Genomic DNA, 14,366 nt, shown 5'->3' with positions numbered 1-14,366 from the left:
AGGGGTAGCAACTCCAAAGCGTTGGGGCGGTAGGTGTTGCATACTGCGCGGGGCCAAGCACATGGCCGACAAGTGTTGGAAAACGAAAACAAGCAACAATAACAAAAAGAAGCCAATACATGTCAAACTGAATAAAAGACAGTGACTCTCAAACTGTAAACTGAAAAGAAAAATGTTGGCAAAAAATTATCAAAGAAGTAATCCAATAAGCAACCCTATAAACTATGCTATGATTATATAATTTCTTACAGTGTTGTACAGCTAGGGGTTGAAAAGCTTGACAAGTGCTAGAAGCAGCACTGAGAGAAGCGTGAGAAATTGCATTTTTTAAACCTCCAGCTGTCTGTCGGACAGAGAAAACAACCCCGAAAAAAAACAACAACACTTGCAACCAAAAAAAAAAATAATATCCTAAAAAGCTGAATGAAGCAAGAGAGAAATGGTAAAAGAGAGAATCTGATAAAAGAGAGAGAGAGAGAGAGAACAGGACTGACAGTCGAGAAGGGAAGAATCAGCGTAACAAAAAGCAGAGCGTGAAAATTGTGCAAAAGAAGACTTGTAGCTGCGCGAGTCTGTCACCCGAAAGTTACAATTACGATTTTTTTTTTTAATTTACTTTAAAAATACAAAAGTAATTACTAAAAAATGCAACCAGTGTTTGAAATAAAATATCGGCCATAAACTTATTCGACGCGTAACGGTGAAGTCATCGCGGTAAAAGGCGCGCGCACACACGTCCCACATACACATAACAGTTGAAATAGTGGCTGTGACATGAGACACATCTGAAGGAAATTAAAGTGCTGATTGATTTTTCAACAAAGATTTCCAGCAAAAAAAAAATAAAGTTGTGTAAGCGCTTGTGTCATTAAGTGTGTGCTATTTCTTTAAAAAAAATTAATAAACAAATTCTTTAGTTTGAAGAAACATAACATTATTGCATTGTACAACACCAAATCGACAAAGCAGGGCGGCCATTCACATTGCTCTCGCGGTGAGAGCGTGAGGGGGTAGCTTACAACACTACAAGCAGTACAAGAGAGAGAGCGGGAGAGAGAGAGAGCACAAATACCAGCACAGCTTGCGAGAGAAAGAAAGCGGGAGAGACGATGAGAGCACATGTCAATGACAGCTGACTGCCGAGGAAGAAGAAGAAGAAGTCGAAGACGAAGGATAGGAAGCCCAAGAAGAAGAAGAAAAGGAGGAAGGAAAGAAGTGCTGAAGAAGAAGCACCAGTGGCAGTAAATGACAGACAAAATACAATAAAAATAGGAAGCTTAAAAAAATTATAAACAATTTAAAGCTCACACACACACACACAGACACACGCTAAGTCTCAAAGGACACTGGACAAAGGACAAGGACGCCGCAAAATCAAAGCCAAAAAAACAAAAACACACATATCAAAATTAAGCCAAAGTCAAAAAAAAAAAAGAAAACGAAACGCCAGCAACAACAACAACAAAAACGTCCATTTACAAAACAACAACAACAACGAAGGAAACAGGATATAGCAGAATCTAAAAAGGATACAAATAAGTGAAATAATTAGATAAAAAAAAAAATGCCGCTACATGCAACAACAAACAACAGTTAACCCTTAGGAATCCTTTTAGGAAGAACAAGAACCAAAAAGGACAACAAGGACATGTGGGAGAAGGAATAAAAAGGAAAAACTAGCAGGTGCTACCACCCCCAAAAAAAAAAAAAACCACAACAACAACAACAACAATAAAATATGATAATTTGGACAGAAGGATATTTGGGAAAGCGTCGTCGGTGTCGCTTTTGCTTTCCCATCGCCACCTCTCCTCCCAAACAAAGGATATACCAACAACAACGACAACAAGAGCAACAACAACAAGAGCAACAATAGTAAAAGTAACAGTTAACAATAACAGTAATAAGTATCTTCACTAAGAGTGAGAGTGAGAGAGAAAAAATAATACAACGAAGGAAGATATATATAAGCTTCCATTATCAAAAAAAAAGGATAAGAATCTCATCAAAAGCAACGAATAGAATTTTTATAGAAATGGATAACTATAGGAAGAAGGTAAGATTCATCCAAGAAATGGTCCTTAGAACAGGAGCCTTTAAAAAGGTTCTATAATGTAGGTTCTTCTACTTGAAGTACTTCAATCAGATAGTATCTTGAATGGCCTTTGTAAAGCATTCATAATATAATATCTATATCTCTGAAATGGGTTCTAACTTAAACAGATACTACTAAAAAGGCGTTCCTAATAAAATATATCCCTAACCCTAAAATAGTTTCTATACTATAGAATTATATAGTCCTACAAAATCATCCTTAATATCTCATACAATATCTGTATCTTTAAAATGGGTTCTATATTCAAATACAATCTATAGAGATCTCTAAATGCTGTAGACCTATAGAGGCTCTACTTTAAATATAAACTCCTACAAAGGCAGCCCTAATATAATAACATTATCTCTTAAATGGGCTTTTATTTCTAGGATCTAGGATCTATTTTAAATAGATACTTCTCAAAGAGCATTCTTCAGAAATAATTTATCTTAAAAAATATGCTTTCTACTATAGATACTACTTGAAGTTCTTAATGGGTTGTATCCTACTACTATTGTATCCTTAAATGGGTTCTAATGTAAAATATGATAGAATAGACCTATTGAGGATCTACTTTAAACAGAAATCCCTACGAAAGTATCCTTAATATAATATCAGGATCCCTAAAAAGGGGTTATATTCTATGGGCTATACTTTAAACTATATACTATAGATATAAAGGTTATAGAGGGGTTATATAGAGGTATACTATAGGAGTTATACTATAGATACTCCTACATCCTTAATTTCTGTATCTCTAAAAAGATTTCTATTATACAACAGAATATAACAGACCTATAGAGGTTCTACTTTAAACAGATAACCCTACGAAAATACCCTTAAAATAATATCTGTATCTTGAAAATAGGTTCTTCCATGTATCTTCCATAGGTTCTACTTCCAAGACTTGGGAAATTATACTTCATGGATCTATCTTTAATATATCAATCTTTCTTTAGGACTTTTTTTAGATCTAAAATGTAGAATATTTTAAAACCAAAAACTTAAAGGTAGAATGGAGTATTTTCATATAAATTCTTGGCACTATTTTATGAAATTCCTTTTCGAATAAAAGCCTCCAACATTCCTTAGAAGACTCTCCCCCCAAAAAAAAAACCAAAACATAGAACCCGAATTCCAAAGTTTATTTTCTGAAAATCATATAAAATATATCCCAAAAGAATCTTCTTGTAAATCTCAAGATTGTGAAAACTAATTCCTTCCTGTGACAAATTCTCCCCCAAAACTGAATTATGAGTTTGGAAACATATTTCGGATATTTCGGACAGCCCTTCTGGAACCGCCCACCTGAGCAGACCAGCTACCTGACAAATTCCGTATTAATTTTTAGAGGAAAGAATCCTAATTTTAGATTACTAATTTATGTGCATATATATCACATGACGCATTTCAAAATCGGGTTGGCTGTTGGATAATTTATGGCCAGAGTGGCTCTCTATCTATGTATCTATCTAGCTTCCATTGGAAATCCAATTAAACATTTCGCATTTGAACTTTTAACCTTTTTGCCCCTCCAAAAGGGGGGAGGTAATGGGGAGGGGTGGTACTAGTCAAGTGGGTCAACAGCAGCAGCGCCTGTTGATTGAATTTTTTTTACTTATCGGCCATCCGTCGACTCTTTGATTGTTTGCATGATGAATAATCCCCATCATTGCCCACCACCACCACCCCTTCTAGACTGCAGTTTCAATTAACGTGGGTGCTACGTAGCTACTACTCTGCTGCATCATCCGTCAGATACATTCGCATTCAGCAGGATGATGCAGCACACAGTGGCAGCACGTTGATTGATTGCCTCGGGCTCGAGGTGGTGGCACGTGGATCGGCGGATCGGTGGATCTGGGGGGGGAAAGCGACTGAACTGCACTTCTTGCACTGACTGGCCATTTATCTCTTTGTAAACATTGATTAGATGCGCCAGTTTCAGATGCAAAGATACAAAGATACACATAGTAAACAGGGCAAAGAGGCAGAGGCAGAAGCAGAGGCCGAGGCACCTACTCCCATCTCATTCCAAGACCAATCCAATCCGCGGCATCGTAAGTGGGCCACAATGTTAATTGCATTTGGCGATAGTCACTGAACGGGGTATAATGGGTATAATGATACCCAGTACTTAATGGATGTTGGAGTTTACTCGAAGGAGGGGAAGAGTAGAGGTTGATATTTGAAAAGGGGGGTTCTAATTTAAAAGATTAAAAATACCTTTTTAAGGTATAATTTTAAGATATCTTCCAGATAGGTTTATCTTTTAAAAATATATATTTTATTTCCTTCTTCTAGTTCCTATAATTCCCAACTAGTTCTCACTTCAACCCACATATAGGTACCATTTTAAAGAGCATTTCTCAAGTCGTTACCTTTTCATTTCCCAAGTGCATTTCGATTATAGAAAAAGTAAAGCGTTGGCGGACCTCTGTCTCCACTTTCCCACCTCCCCCTGCCACAGCCCCACCCCCCCTGCCATTTGGCTGTTGAACATTGTTTCTGTTGAATTAATGATGCATGCATCCGTCATCGGAGTGCCAGTACCAGTGCCGAGTCTTCTTGGCCTTTCAGCCCTCAGCTCCAAGTTGCCACTTTCCCTGGGAGTCGTTCATCGTCGCCCACACTCCACAGTGTCCAATGGTGATACTTACTAGATACTATAGCTATGGCTATGGAGGCAAGGCCTTAGATCCCAGTCCCTGTTCCTCAGACTCTCTGTATTTGAAAAATGTAATGTTTTTCAGGCGCCTCTCCACCTCCAAGACTATAGTTTTTAGTACTTTTTTTGGCGGGTACTTCTAGGGGTGTATGGATTTTTATACTAAGAAGTTTATTAAGAAATGTATCTTATTTTAAGATACTTTTTTAAGGCAGAAGATAGTTAGAAAGAAAGCTTTGAAGAAATTATGAAAGACTATGAAACTATAAAAAGAATTATATTTAAAGTATCTGAGATATTGAAAGGTATCCTATAATCTATGTAGGTATGATCTATAGCATTCTTATAGTAGTTGATACATATTATGTTATATACTATACTATATTATCTTATAGATAAGTTGTGTTTTTTAGAAATATAGAAAAGTTTCGAGCTTTAACCTTCAAGAATATATCTCATAAATTCTTACATACTTAGTACATATTCTTGGTACTTTTAAATACATTTTCCTATTAAATTTCCTAAAAGCTTATACCCCCCCCATATCTTAAGAATACTTCCCCATCTCCCCCATCTCCAAAACCACTTAGTTTTTTTGCAATTTGGACTTTCTTTATTTTAAACTCATCAGCCCGGCGACGACATCATTTGCTCTGTTCTGGGCAGAGGTTTCTATATAGCTGACTTGCACTTCCACATCCACATTCCCATCCCCATCCATATCCACATCCACATCCACTTCCACCGATGATGGAGCCACGCACTAGTCAGAAGACATGAGTCGCGGGGCCGCATAAATATTTATAAATAGCGTAAAGAAGTCGCGACTCCGAAACCGAAATGATGTGATAGATATCCGCAAGATACTTTCACAAAAGCACAGTGCTTTGGGTCATCCAACTCCAAGCAGTGTTATGAAATCCAAAAAAAAAATATAAAGGGATATCTAAGGGAAAGTTGGCCGCCATCCAGGACCCTAACTGGTTGTCTGGATGGTGTCGCCGTTGTCTGGAGGCAATCTTTTGGCATCCTGATGGATGGCCCGGCAACTGAGTCATCGCTCTAGTCCCATTCCTGGCCTTTAATCAGGCAAATTGTTAACACCGAACCGCAAACAATCAGCCAAAGAGCCGAGTCCTGCCTCAGGAGGGGGGAGGAGGTACAAAAAAAAATGGCAACATATTTGGGCAATGAATGGGTGAGGTTTTTGGGCGGAACAGAGACAAATTGCCTGGCGCCACTGCTGGCTGTTCCTGCCATTCAACTGAACTTCAACAAAACCAACACATATAATCTGACAAGTAACGAGTCCCAGCACCAGCCCCATCACCATCACCATCACCAGCACCTGACTCCCCCAGCTCATCCTACTGATCCTTCAAAGGAGATTCCTAAGTTTCCCCTTTGAGAGCTGCCCAGTCCGCCACATGACACGCACTTTCATCCAAACTGACATCCGTCTCCAGCTGGAGGAGTTCTTTTCTTCTTTTTTTTTGGGGAAGTCATTGACATTGTGAGTCATGCGTGGGGCAAGGATAACAAACAGGACATGACTATACCATGAGTTTTCCCTTCAGGAGGAAATAAAATAAAATAAAACTTTGTTAATTAATATTGAGGTAGTTTATTTTATTAAAGTTGCTTAAGAAATTTTATTTAAAATTAATGATTTTGAAAGGGGGAGTTAAAAGAAAGTAAAATAGGGCTTATAATATTTATTTTCTTAAAAAGAAATTACCTAAAAATATAAAGAAATGTAAATAAATATATAGAAAAGTGTTTAAAGAGCTAATATATATTTTTTATTAAGACTTAAAGGGTTAAATATTTTTTATAAATGACTAAAAAAATATTTAAAAATTTTTTGAAGGTTCTAGTGTTTATTAAATTAATTTAAACCTCAAAAATTCAATAAAAATTATTTATAAAAGACCTAAAAAGCCTTCAAAGTCATAAAAAGACTCTTAAAACAAGCCACAAAAAATTGAAACAAAAAAAGGTAATATCCTTTATATAGAAATATATAAAAATACATATATATATAAAAAATAAAAGATGATGAAGAGGAGGATGGGTGGGTTGGCCCCTGGCCCCTGGCCCATGTCCCGTGTTCTATGACGATGCCACCCCAAAAATAAAACTAGCACGCATCACTGGAACTTCCCTCGCTCCTCAGCTGCTGCTGCTGCTGCAATGAATTTCCCTCGGAAAATGTCAGAGACTAAGGCAGAGCCAGAGGCAGCAGCAGCATTAGCAGCAGAATTTCCCAAAGCATTTCCCCCGCAAACCATTCGGTTGAGTTCAGTTTCGGTTTCAGTTTCAGTTTCAGTTTTGGCTTCATTCAGTTCCTGTTGGCAGCTCGAGTCGTGCACTTCGTTCAGTTCGTTCTACGGAAATAAAAATTATTAAATAAAGTCTAAATAAAAAACAAATACAAGAGATTATTAAATAAAATATTATATATATTTTTTTTTTTACTGTGATGAAAGTTTTAAAAAACAAACAAAAATAATGTTTTAAAAATAAAAACTTGAAACTTGGAACTTGAAATTGAAAACCAACCCTTCGCGATCGTTGCTCCTAAATGGCACCACCCCCGCCCGTCTACCCCCTGATTGGAACCTGAAAACCGGTTTTCGAAAACGAAACCCCCCCTCTGACCTTTTTTTTTTTGGTTCGCCGCCCCTGACTCTTTAGTCGGCCACGCGAATTATTGTTGTGCGTGAGAGTGTGTCTCGGTATCGGTGTAGGTCTGTGTGTGTTTGATATTTCGAGTGTTGTTCGAGTTCTTTGGGAAACCAACCCTGGCAGAACCCAAAAAAAAAAAAAAATAAAAACAAACCCTAACACACACAAAGCAAACCCCTGATCTTATAAGAATCCAGTGAGTCAGTTCAGTCAGTAGTGCAAAAATTGCCAGAAAATACAGAATATACGTATATAGAGAAATCCCATTGAAAATGGCGAAAATAGTGATAACTGACAGCAAGGACCAACGCACAGGATGTCCTCGATGTATGTATTTTTTGGAGAGAGATATGATATCTTAAATATAATGATTTTAGAAGGTTTTAAAACCTATTTTAATATAATATTTGGAAGGAGAATTGTTTGAATACAAATTTTTAAATTAGTTTTAAAGTCTTAAGAAGCTGTTTAATAGATCATATAGGTTATAGATCTTATAGAGAATGATATTCTTAATGAAAGAAGCTTTGGAAAGAGTTCCTGGAGATATATAACAAAGATTTCTCAACCTTTTTTTTATATTTTGTATTTAAATTATAATTAACCTTTAAAAATATAACTATATATATGATATAGTGGATATATATCATGATAAAATACCTTTTTCGATGGAAATGATGATGATCTTAACTCATTCGTGCTTAGTTTTCTTTATAAACCCCCTACTCGTATAATAATACTTCCCAAACTTTCTAAAACCAAAACTATATACCTACATCCTATCCCTAAAATATTAAAATCATGTCATAGATCTCTTACTCTAAAGATCTTTAATCTCCAGCTATATGACATATCCCTCAACAACCCTGAACACATGCCATCCATAATTCAGAGCCAAGTATTATGGTCTCTACTTAGATCTGGAGGGAAGTCCCTATGTATCTGAGATCCTCAGACCTTTGAGGAAATCACTAATCTCAAAGTGCGAATAATGAACTGTCTGGCCGAACAAAGTACATGTCTTGAGTTTTTTATTCATTTTTTTTTTTTATTAATATCTTGTTGGCAGTCCTAGACCTTAAGAAGTTGGCCCGGACCCTTACTTGACTGGTTTTTTTATTTTTTATTTTTTTGGTTGACGTGTCGGCGGGGCCCCAGCTGTGAACAGTCGTCGCGAATGCTTCATAAAAATCTAATATTTATGAGTTGTTGGAATAGAATAGAGACTGATGGAAGGGAGTGTGGGAGTCTGAGAGTGTGGTGGGGGCTTTTGGAGAAAGCTTTTCTGAAGAAAGAAAGAAAATGTTTTTAATTGCTTGCCGTAAGTTTTCTTGTTCTTTGTGGACGCCACAAGAGTCCCCCCCTTGCCCCGTGTTGCACGGTTAATTGGTTCGACAAAAGGGTCACGTTAACGAGTTTTGATCGAAGACCCAAAGTTTTTCCTCTTTTTTTTTTTTTTTAAATGACAACCTTTGTTACGCAGTTCTGTCTACTGAATTTCAGTCACTGGCCCCCCACTGGCCTCTCCCCCCCATTCCGCTGACACTTACACTTCAATGCACTTTTTTTTGGCCCCCCAACTCGGTTTGGTTCTCTTTTGCAACAAAAGCCTTTTTTCTAAATTAAAATAACAAAAAAAGAGGTATGGCTAGGGGGTTTTATTTTAAAGGGTGTTAAGAGCTTTGTAATACCCTGTAGGTTAGGTATTTTATTAAAGATATTAAGTGATAAATATGTTGATATTTTTGTAAGAAAAGCTTAGTAAGTTCTTTGAAACTCTTTAGATAGTTACTAAGTTAAGACTCTACTCTAAGTCTATTCCTAAAGGCTATAGGGTCTGTATAGTCTCTATAGTTGGTTAGTCTATAAGATTAAAGTCTGAAAACTATCTATTTTCTTATTATATTTCTTAAAATTAGTGAGATATTTCAAAAAACACTTTCTAAATAAAACAAAGTTTAAGAAACTTAAGAAAATTGAGAGAAGAAACTCTTATCTTCTCTTCTGAAAGAATTTACATTTTTTTCCGTATGATAAGATTATTATAAATTTAAAATCTCTCATCTCATATTCTTTATAATTATTATTCTATTTAAAAACCCTATATACCCTTTTCTATAAAGGGTATCTCAAAAAAAAAAAGAACAAAAACCACGACTGCCTGGGACTGCGACAACAAAGTGCAATTGGAGGCTCTTCAGGGGTTTGAGTTTTGTGGGGTTTCCATAATTAAAGTCCGCCCAGGCTTTACGAGTTAGCTTCCACAAGCCTCCAGCTCCCAACTCCAAGCCCCAAGTCTCCAACTCCAAACCCTCATACCTTCCAGACCCCCAGGCCATTGGCAGTTTTGTAATGAATCGAGAAAAGCTATTTAACTCGATCGGAATGGGTAAAAATGGTTAAATGGTAAATGGTATTTTTGTATTTTGAAATTCTAAAAGCCAAGAGCTAAGAGCCAAAAGAAGCTCAGAGCCATTGGAGCGGAAAAACATCATTTACACCCAACGCCCGAGAAAACCCAACCCATGTCTTGGCCTGGCATTGGATTCCCTTTTAAAGAGAAGACTGTGGGTGTGGTGGGGTTTCTTCAATTTTTATTTTTGAAGACTTTCCAAAGCACAAACTGCTTCTATTGAGCAGCAGCCTTAAAATATTTCATAGAATTTCCATTAAAAAGTCCTGCAGAAAAGTCGTGGAACCTCATCCTTCAAGCCAGAGTCCTGGACATTGTTTGCCATTTGGCAGAGCTGAAGAGCTGGAAAGCTGGAGACTTGGAGAGCTGGAGTCTACTTGACAATGTGGCAGCCCAGTCAGGCTGAAGGACTTTTTTCCTTTCTCCCCTTCACCATTTTAAGGCTCTCAAGAGCAGCTGTGAAGCTGGAAAATTTCAAGATCATAAGAGTTTTTTTTTAAAGCTAAAATAAAGTCATGAAAAAAATTGTGGAATTAGTCTAGAAATAAAAATAAAAGCAGGGTAATAGCAGCTTAAATTCTTCACAAAAAAAAAAGGATAAGGATAAGCCTTTGGGAAACAAAAAAAGTTTTTATCAAAAGCGTGAAACTTTTGTTTTTAGTTTATTGTCTGGCAGATGGTTTGAAAAACTTTCTTCTTTGCATATATATATTATATATATGTATATACCCCCCTTTGGAGAGATACATCAAACGGTGTCTGCATTATAAATCAGTTGCTGGCACTGCCATTAAGGACTAAATCGACCTCATATATAACCGAAAGGATAATGCATAAATAATGATCAAGACCAGGGCCAAGATGAGGTTTATATTAATGGTAACTGGTTAGTAATTTCTAATCCCTAAAGGATATCTTTCAAGTCCAAACCAACCTTTGGGTTTTTTTTTTTAGTTTTTTTTTTTGAGTTGTTGAGTTGGATAAGCAAGGACCTGAAGCAGAAAGGATGCTTGGCAAAGCATGATGAAGCATTGCCATGTTTAACAGCCACGTTCCAGCCAGGATAATGTGAAACATGCACATTTTCAATTTCAAAGCTGCCAAAACATGCTGCAAATATTGACAGTGACTGTAATGGGAAAATCATTCGCAGCATCATCGCTTCAGGATTTTTCACAAAGAGCATTGTCCTTTTGGGATAAAAAAGGGATGAACTAACTACATATTTCCCAAGGATCAGGACGCGAAAAAAGAAAGTAATTAAAATGGGATTTTATGGTTTTGGAAATAAAGGAATCTTCTCTTCAAAAGAAAATCAATATTTTTTTGGATAATTTTTGGGGAGACTTCTGCTGCCTGACTTCTGCAGTTAACGATATATCCCTCCCCCAAATATATATATATATATATATATATAGATATTCTGCAGATAAGTGGCAGTTGCCCCAGACTAGACGACGACAATGAAGAGGCAGAGAGAAGCGCGTGCCACAGAATACTTTTTTTGGGGGGGAAGAAATGTACAAAAATATGGAGGGGTGGCGGCTACAATGTTTTATGGAGTGTTTTCTTGAGTGGTTCTGCCACTGATGCCCCCCCACCATCCCCGTTCTTTTTGCAGCCAGTCCCCCCCTTCTTAAGCTTCCTAGTGTGGCAGCTCTCAAACGGCTGCCGCTTTGTTGACTATAAATAACAATGGAATCATGACTCCAAATTAAACGTCGAGGCAGTCAGCAGAGAGAGGAGGGGTGGGGGCAGGAACTAGGGGGTAGTAGGGGGGTTGCACATGCAGAGCCGGTGGAGTACAGCTGTTTGCTCAAGAAGTCAAAGAAACACAAGAAACGCAAATAAAATATATATATTTTTTTTCTTCTGGATTTCAGGCTCTGTATGAGTGGCAGGAAAAAATACACAAAGAAAAAAAAATATCTAAAGATTTAGGCATGGGGGGAGTAGGGAGGTAGGGTCTTTTAGTGAAAGGAAAGGTGGAGGTGGGGCGCCACGACACTCTGTTTGCGTTGCGGCACATTTTGAGAAATATTAACAAATTGCCAGAGCTAGGATGGAAATTTCAAAGACACTGAAAGAAATTTTTAATAAAATTGAGTTAAAAATTAAGAGAAATGATAAATAAAATTTTTAAGATTTAAGTTTTTAATAGAAGAAGTAGTTTGAGTTTAAAAATGATATATATTAGAGGCTATAGAATATAACCTTCTTCTTAAAAAATACTCAACTACTTAGCTTCTAACCTCTGGTGTTAATGTAGACTTCTTTTCTCTCAGTGTCTTGGGGAAATATTCTTTCAAGAGACCCTACATATAAGAACAAACCTTAAACCTTTTTTCTTCCAAAAAAAAACCCAACTTCCAAGACTATATATTTTATAACGTATATTCTAAAATATTTATTATTAAATCATATACTAAATATTTATTATATTATATTATATTCCCAAGTTTTTATATATTTTTCTCTCAGTGTCTTGTGTAAATATTCCCTCAAGAGTACCCCCTACACACTATACATATATGTAGATCCAGGTCCCCTCTGCTTATATATCCATCCATTACAGTCATTATATCTTCATCAAGTCCGGCTGTTTTGGTAATTTCCCATCTCCTCCCCCCTCCCCAAGTTTGGGGAGAATGTTGTCTTCATTATAAACAGATTAATCATAGAACCCCCCCTTTTAGAGAGAGTGGAGGGTGGAGGTCCTTGGATGGAAACCCTTTCAGCAACAACAGTGAGTGAGTCACCAGAAGTGGCCCCTCAACCAAAACTAGCCAGAATATGGTTAGTCATCTCGAAGGGAACTAGCACTGGTCTTGGAACCCTAACCACCCACTTTAATTGCATCTGCCAGTGCCATTCCCAGAATTCAATTGAAATTTTATTCAAATTCCTTAGTTTATTCATTCGCTTATTCATCTTTTTATCGACGACTTGGTTGGCAGGATGGAAGGATGTCTGCCCTTTTCATCGTAATCCGATTGTGCTTTGAAGCAAATTATTGTCTTGGAATTCTTATAGATTTTCTTCTCCATTTTTTTTTGAAGATTTATGTTAAAAGCCAGACAAGGCTATAGAATTCTAATAAATGATTTGAAAAGCAATTTGTTTTTAAAGCCAGCTGGGATCAAGATTAAAACATGTTCTTCCCATAAAAAAACAAAAAGAATATTATACATATGAGAAGAAGGAACCCCCCTCCTCAGGTGTTTAATAATTTTCACATGCCACCAGGACCTATAACCCCCTCCCTATAGAAGAAAAAAAAATATAAGATTGCAAATCCAATAACGAAAATTGCCAGGATTTGGCTGTCTGTCTAGGATGTTCATAGATATCCTTTTGCTGGCGAATGGGATACCGAGTCGCAGCTGCGTGTCTGTGAATTTCGAAAACGCATTTAAAGATAAAGTCAAGCTGAAGCTCATCCTCATCCTCCTGCCTGCCTTTGTTTGCCTTTCTATCTCGAAGGAGGAGGTGTAAGGCTCTGGCACGCCTAAAAGCAGGCAATTCATTTGAAAAATGTTAAGGCGAGACTTTTTGCCGAGAAATCGGAGAAGACTGTTCCGGCCATTAAATAAGCTCCAACCGGATAACTTTTGTGTTTTTGAGGCACAAGCTTAGTTTATGGTTAAAGTTTTTGCGGCCCAGACTCTGGGTCTTTGATTTCCTGACTCCCTTGATCTTGAGGGGTGTTCCTTGGAGGAACTACTTTTGTAGTTTGCATGACCATAACTCTATGTAGTTGGGCACATCCCTGGAACTGAAACTCCTCCCATGACTGGCATAAACTTTAGCATTTTATATACATATATGTATGAGTATCCCCCCCCTTCATTCTATACTATTTTTGGCGGCTTATCTATTTTTTTTTTACCGCAATGGCAAGGACCTCGATGCATTCACCCCGAAGGGCCACCGCCCTCCTTCTTCCAAAAGGATATTAAACAATTGACCCATTTGGGGTACACAATCCCGGAATCCTGTCTGACAACTAATAATGCGATAGGTGGCGACACTTCTGGAATATTAGTTGCTCCACCCCCTCCCCCTTTTAGTTTCCAACTCTAGACTCGGGTGGTGTACCCTTTAGCTTCACTTCCGGCTTTGTTTAGTTGTCAGTTTGGTTTCCTGGCGTGCCAAATGAAGTTATTTCTTTCCTGTCTTCCAACAGCCACTCCCTGGCTGCAAATTGTTGTGTAACCATAAAAATACTTATTTCCTGGATACCAGTGGCAGTGCCAGTGGCAGTGTGGCATGTGGCGGGCTCGTTTTCTTGGCCATTTTGTAATGGTATTCCCTGCCGCAGTCGGGTGTTAAATGGTGCTTCTTAATTACACAACTTTGGCCAGCCAGGACATTCCAAAGAGGAGACTTGCAGACTTGGAGTTCTCTTCTCCCAGTGCACCATCAGAAGCAACTTTCCTGATACTTCCCTGAGCTAATCCCCGGGTGCCATGAGGGTCATGTGTAACCATTAGACCCAAGAC

At 37.6% G+C, this 14,366-nt stretch overlaps 1 protein-coding gene across 10 annotated transcripts in view; it reads left to right on the top strand.

The window, feature by feature from the left end:
* Window positions 1–14,366, top strand: part of LOC108128862 (uncharacterized protein CG43867) — a 104,737-nt gene that overhangs the window by 81,278 nt on the left and 9,093 nt on the right. Inside the window, exon 1 of one of the 10 annotated variants that reach the window (XM_017246788.3) lies at window positions 677–2,056. The exons of 8 other annotated variants lie outside the window; for them this stretch is intronic. In XM_017246788.3, coding sequence (XP_017102277.2) covers window positions 2,036–2,056 — 21 coding nt within the window. In that variant the 5' untranslated portion in view covers window positions 677–2,035. Of the gene's footprint in view, window positions 1–676; window positions 2,057–7,426; window positions 7,779–14,366 lie in introns of those variants that run through there. One more of the 10 variants, XM_017246795.3, reaches the window with a different exon arrangement.

The sequence above is a fragment of the Drosophila bipectinata genome, chromosome XL, assembly GCF_030179905.1.
Source record: "Drosophila bipectinata strain 14024-0381.07 chromosome XL, DbipHiC1v2, whole genome shotgun sequence".
NCBI lineage: Eukaryota > Metazoa > Arthropoda > Insecta > Diptera > Drosophilidae > Drosophila > Drosophila bipectinata.
Note: the sequence above shows the minus strand (reverse complement) of the source record. Positions and strands in the feature narration are given on the sequence as shown.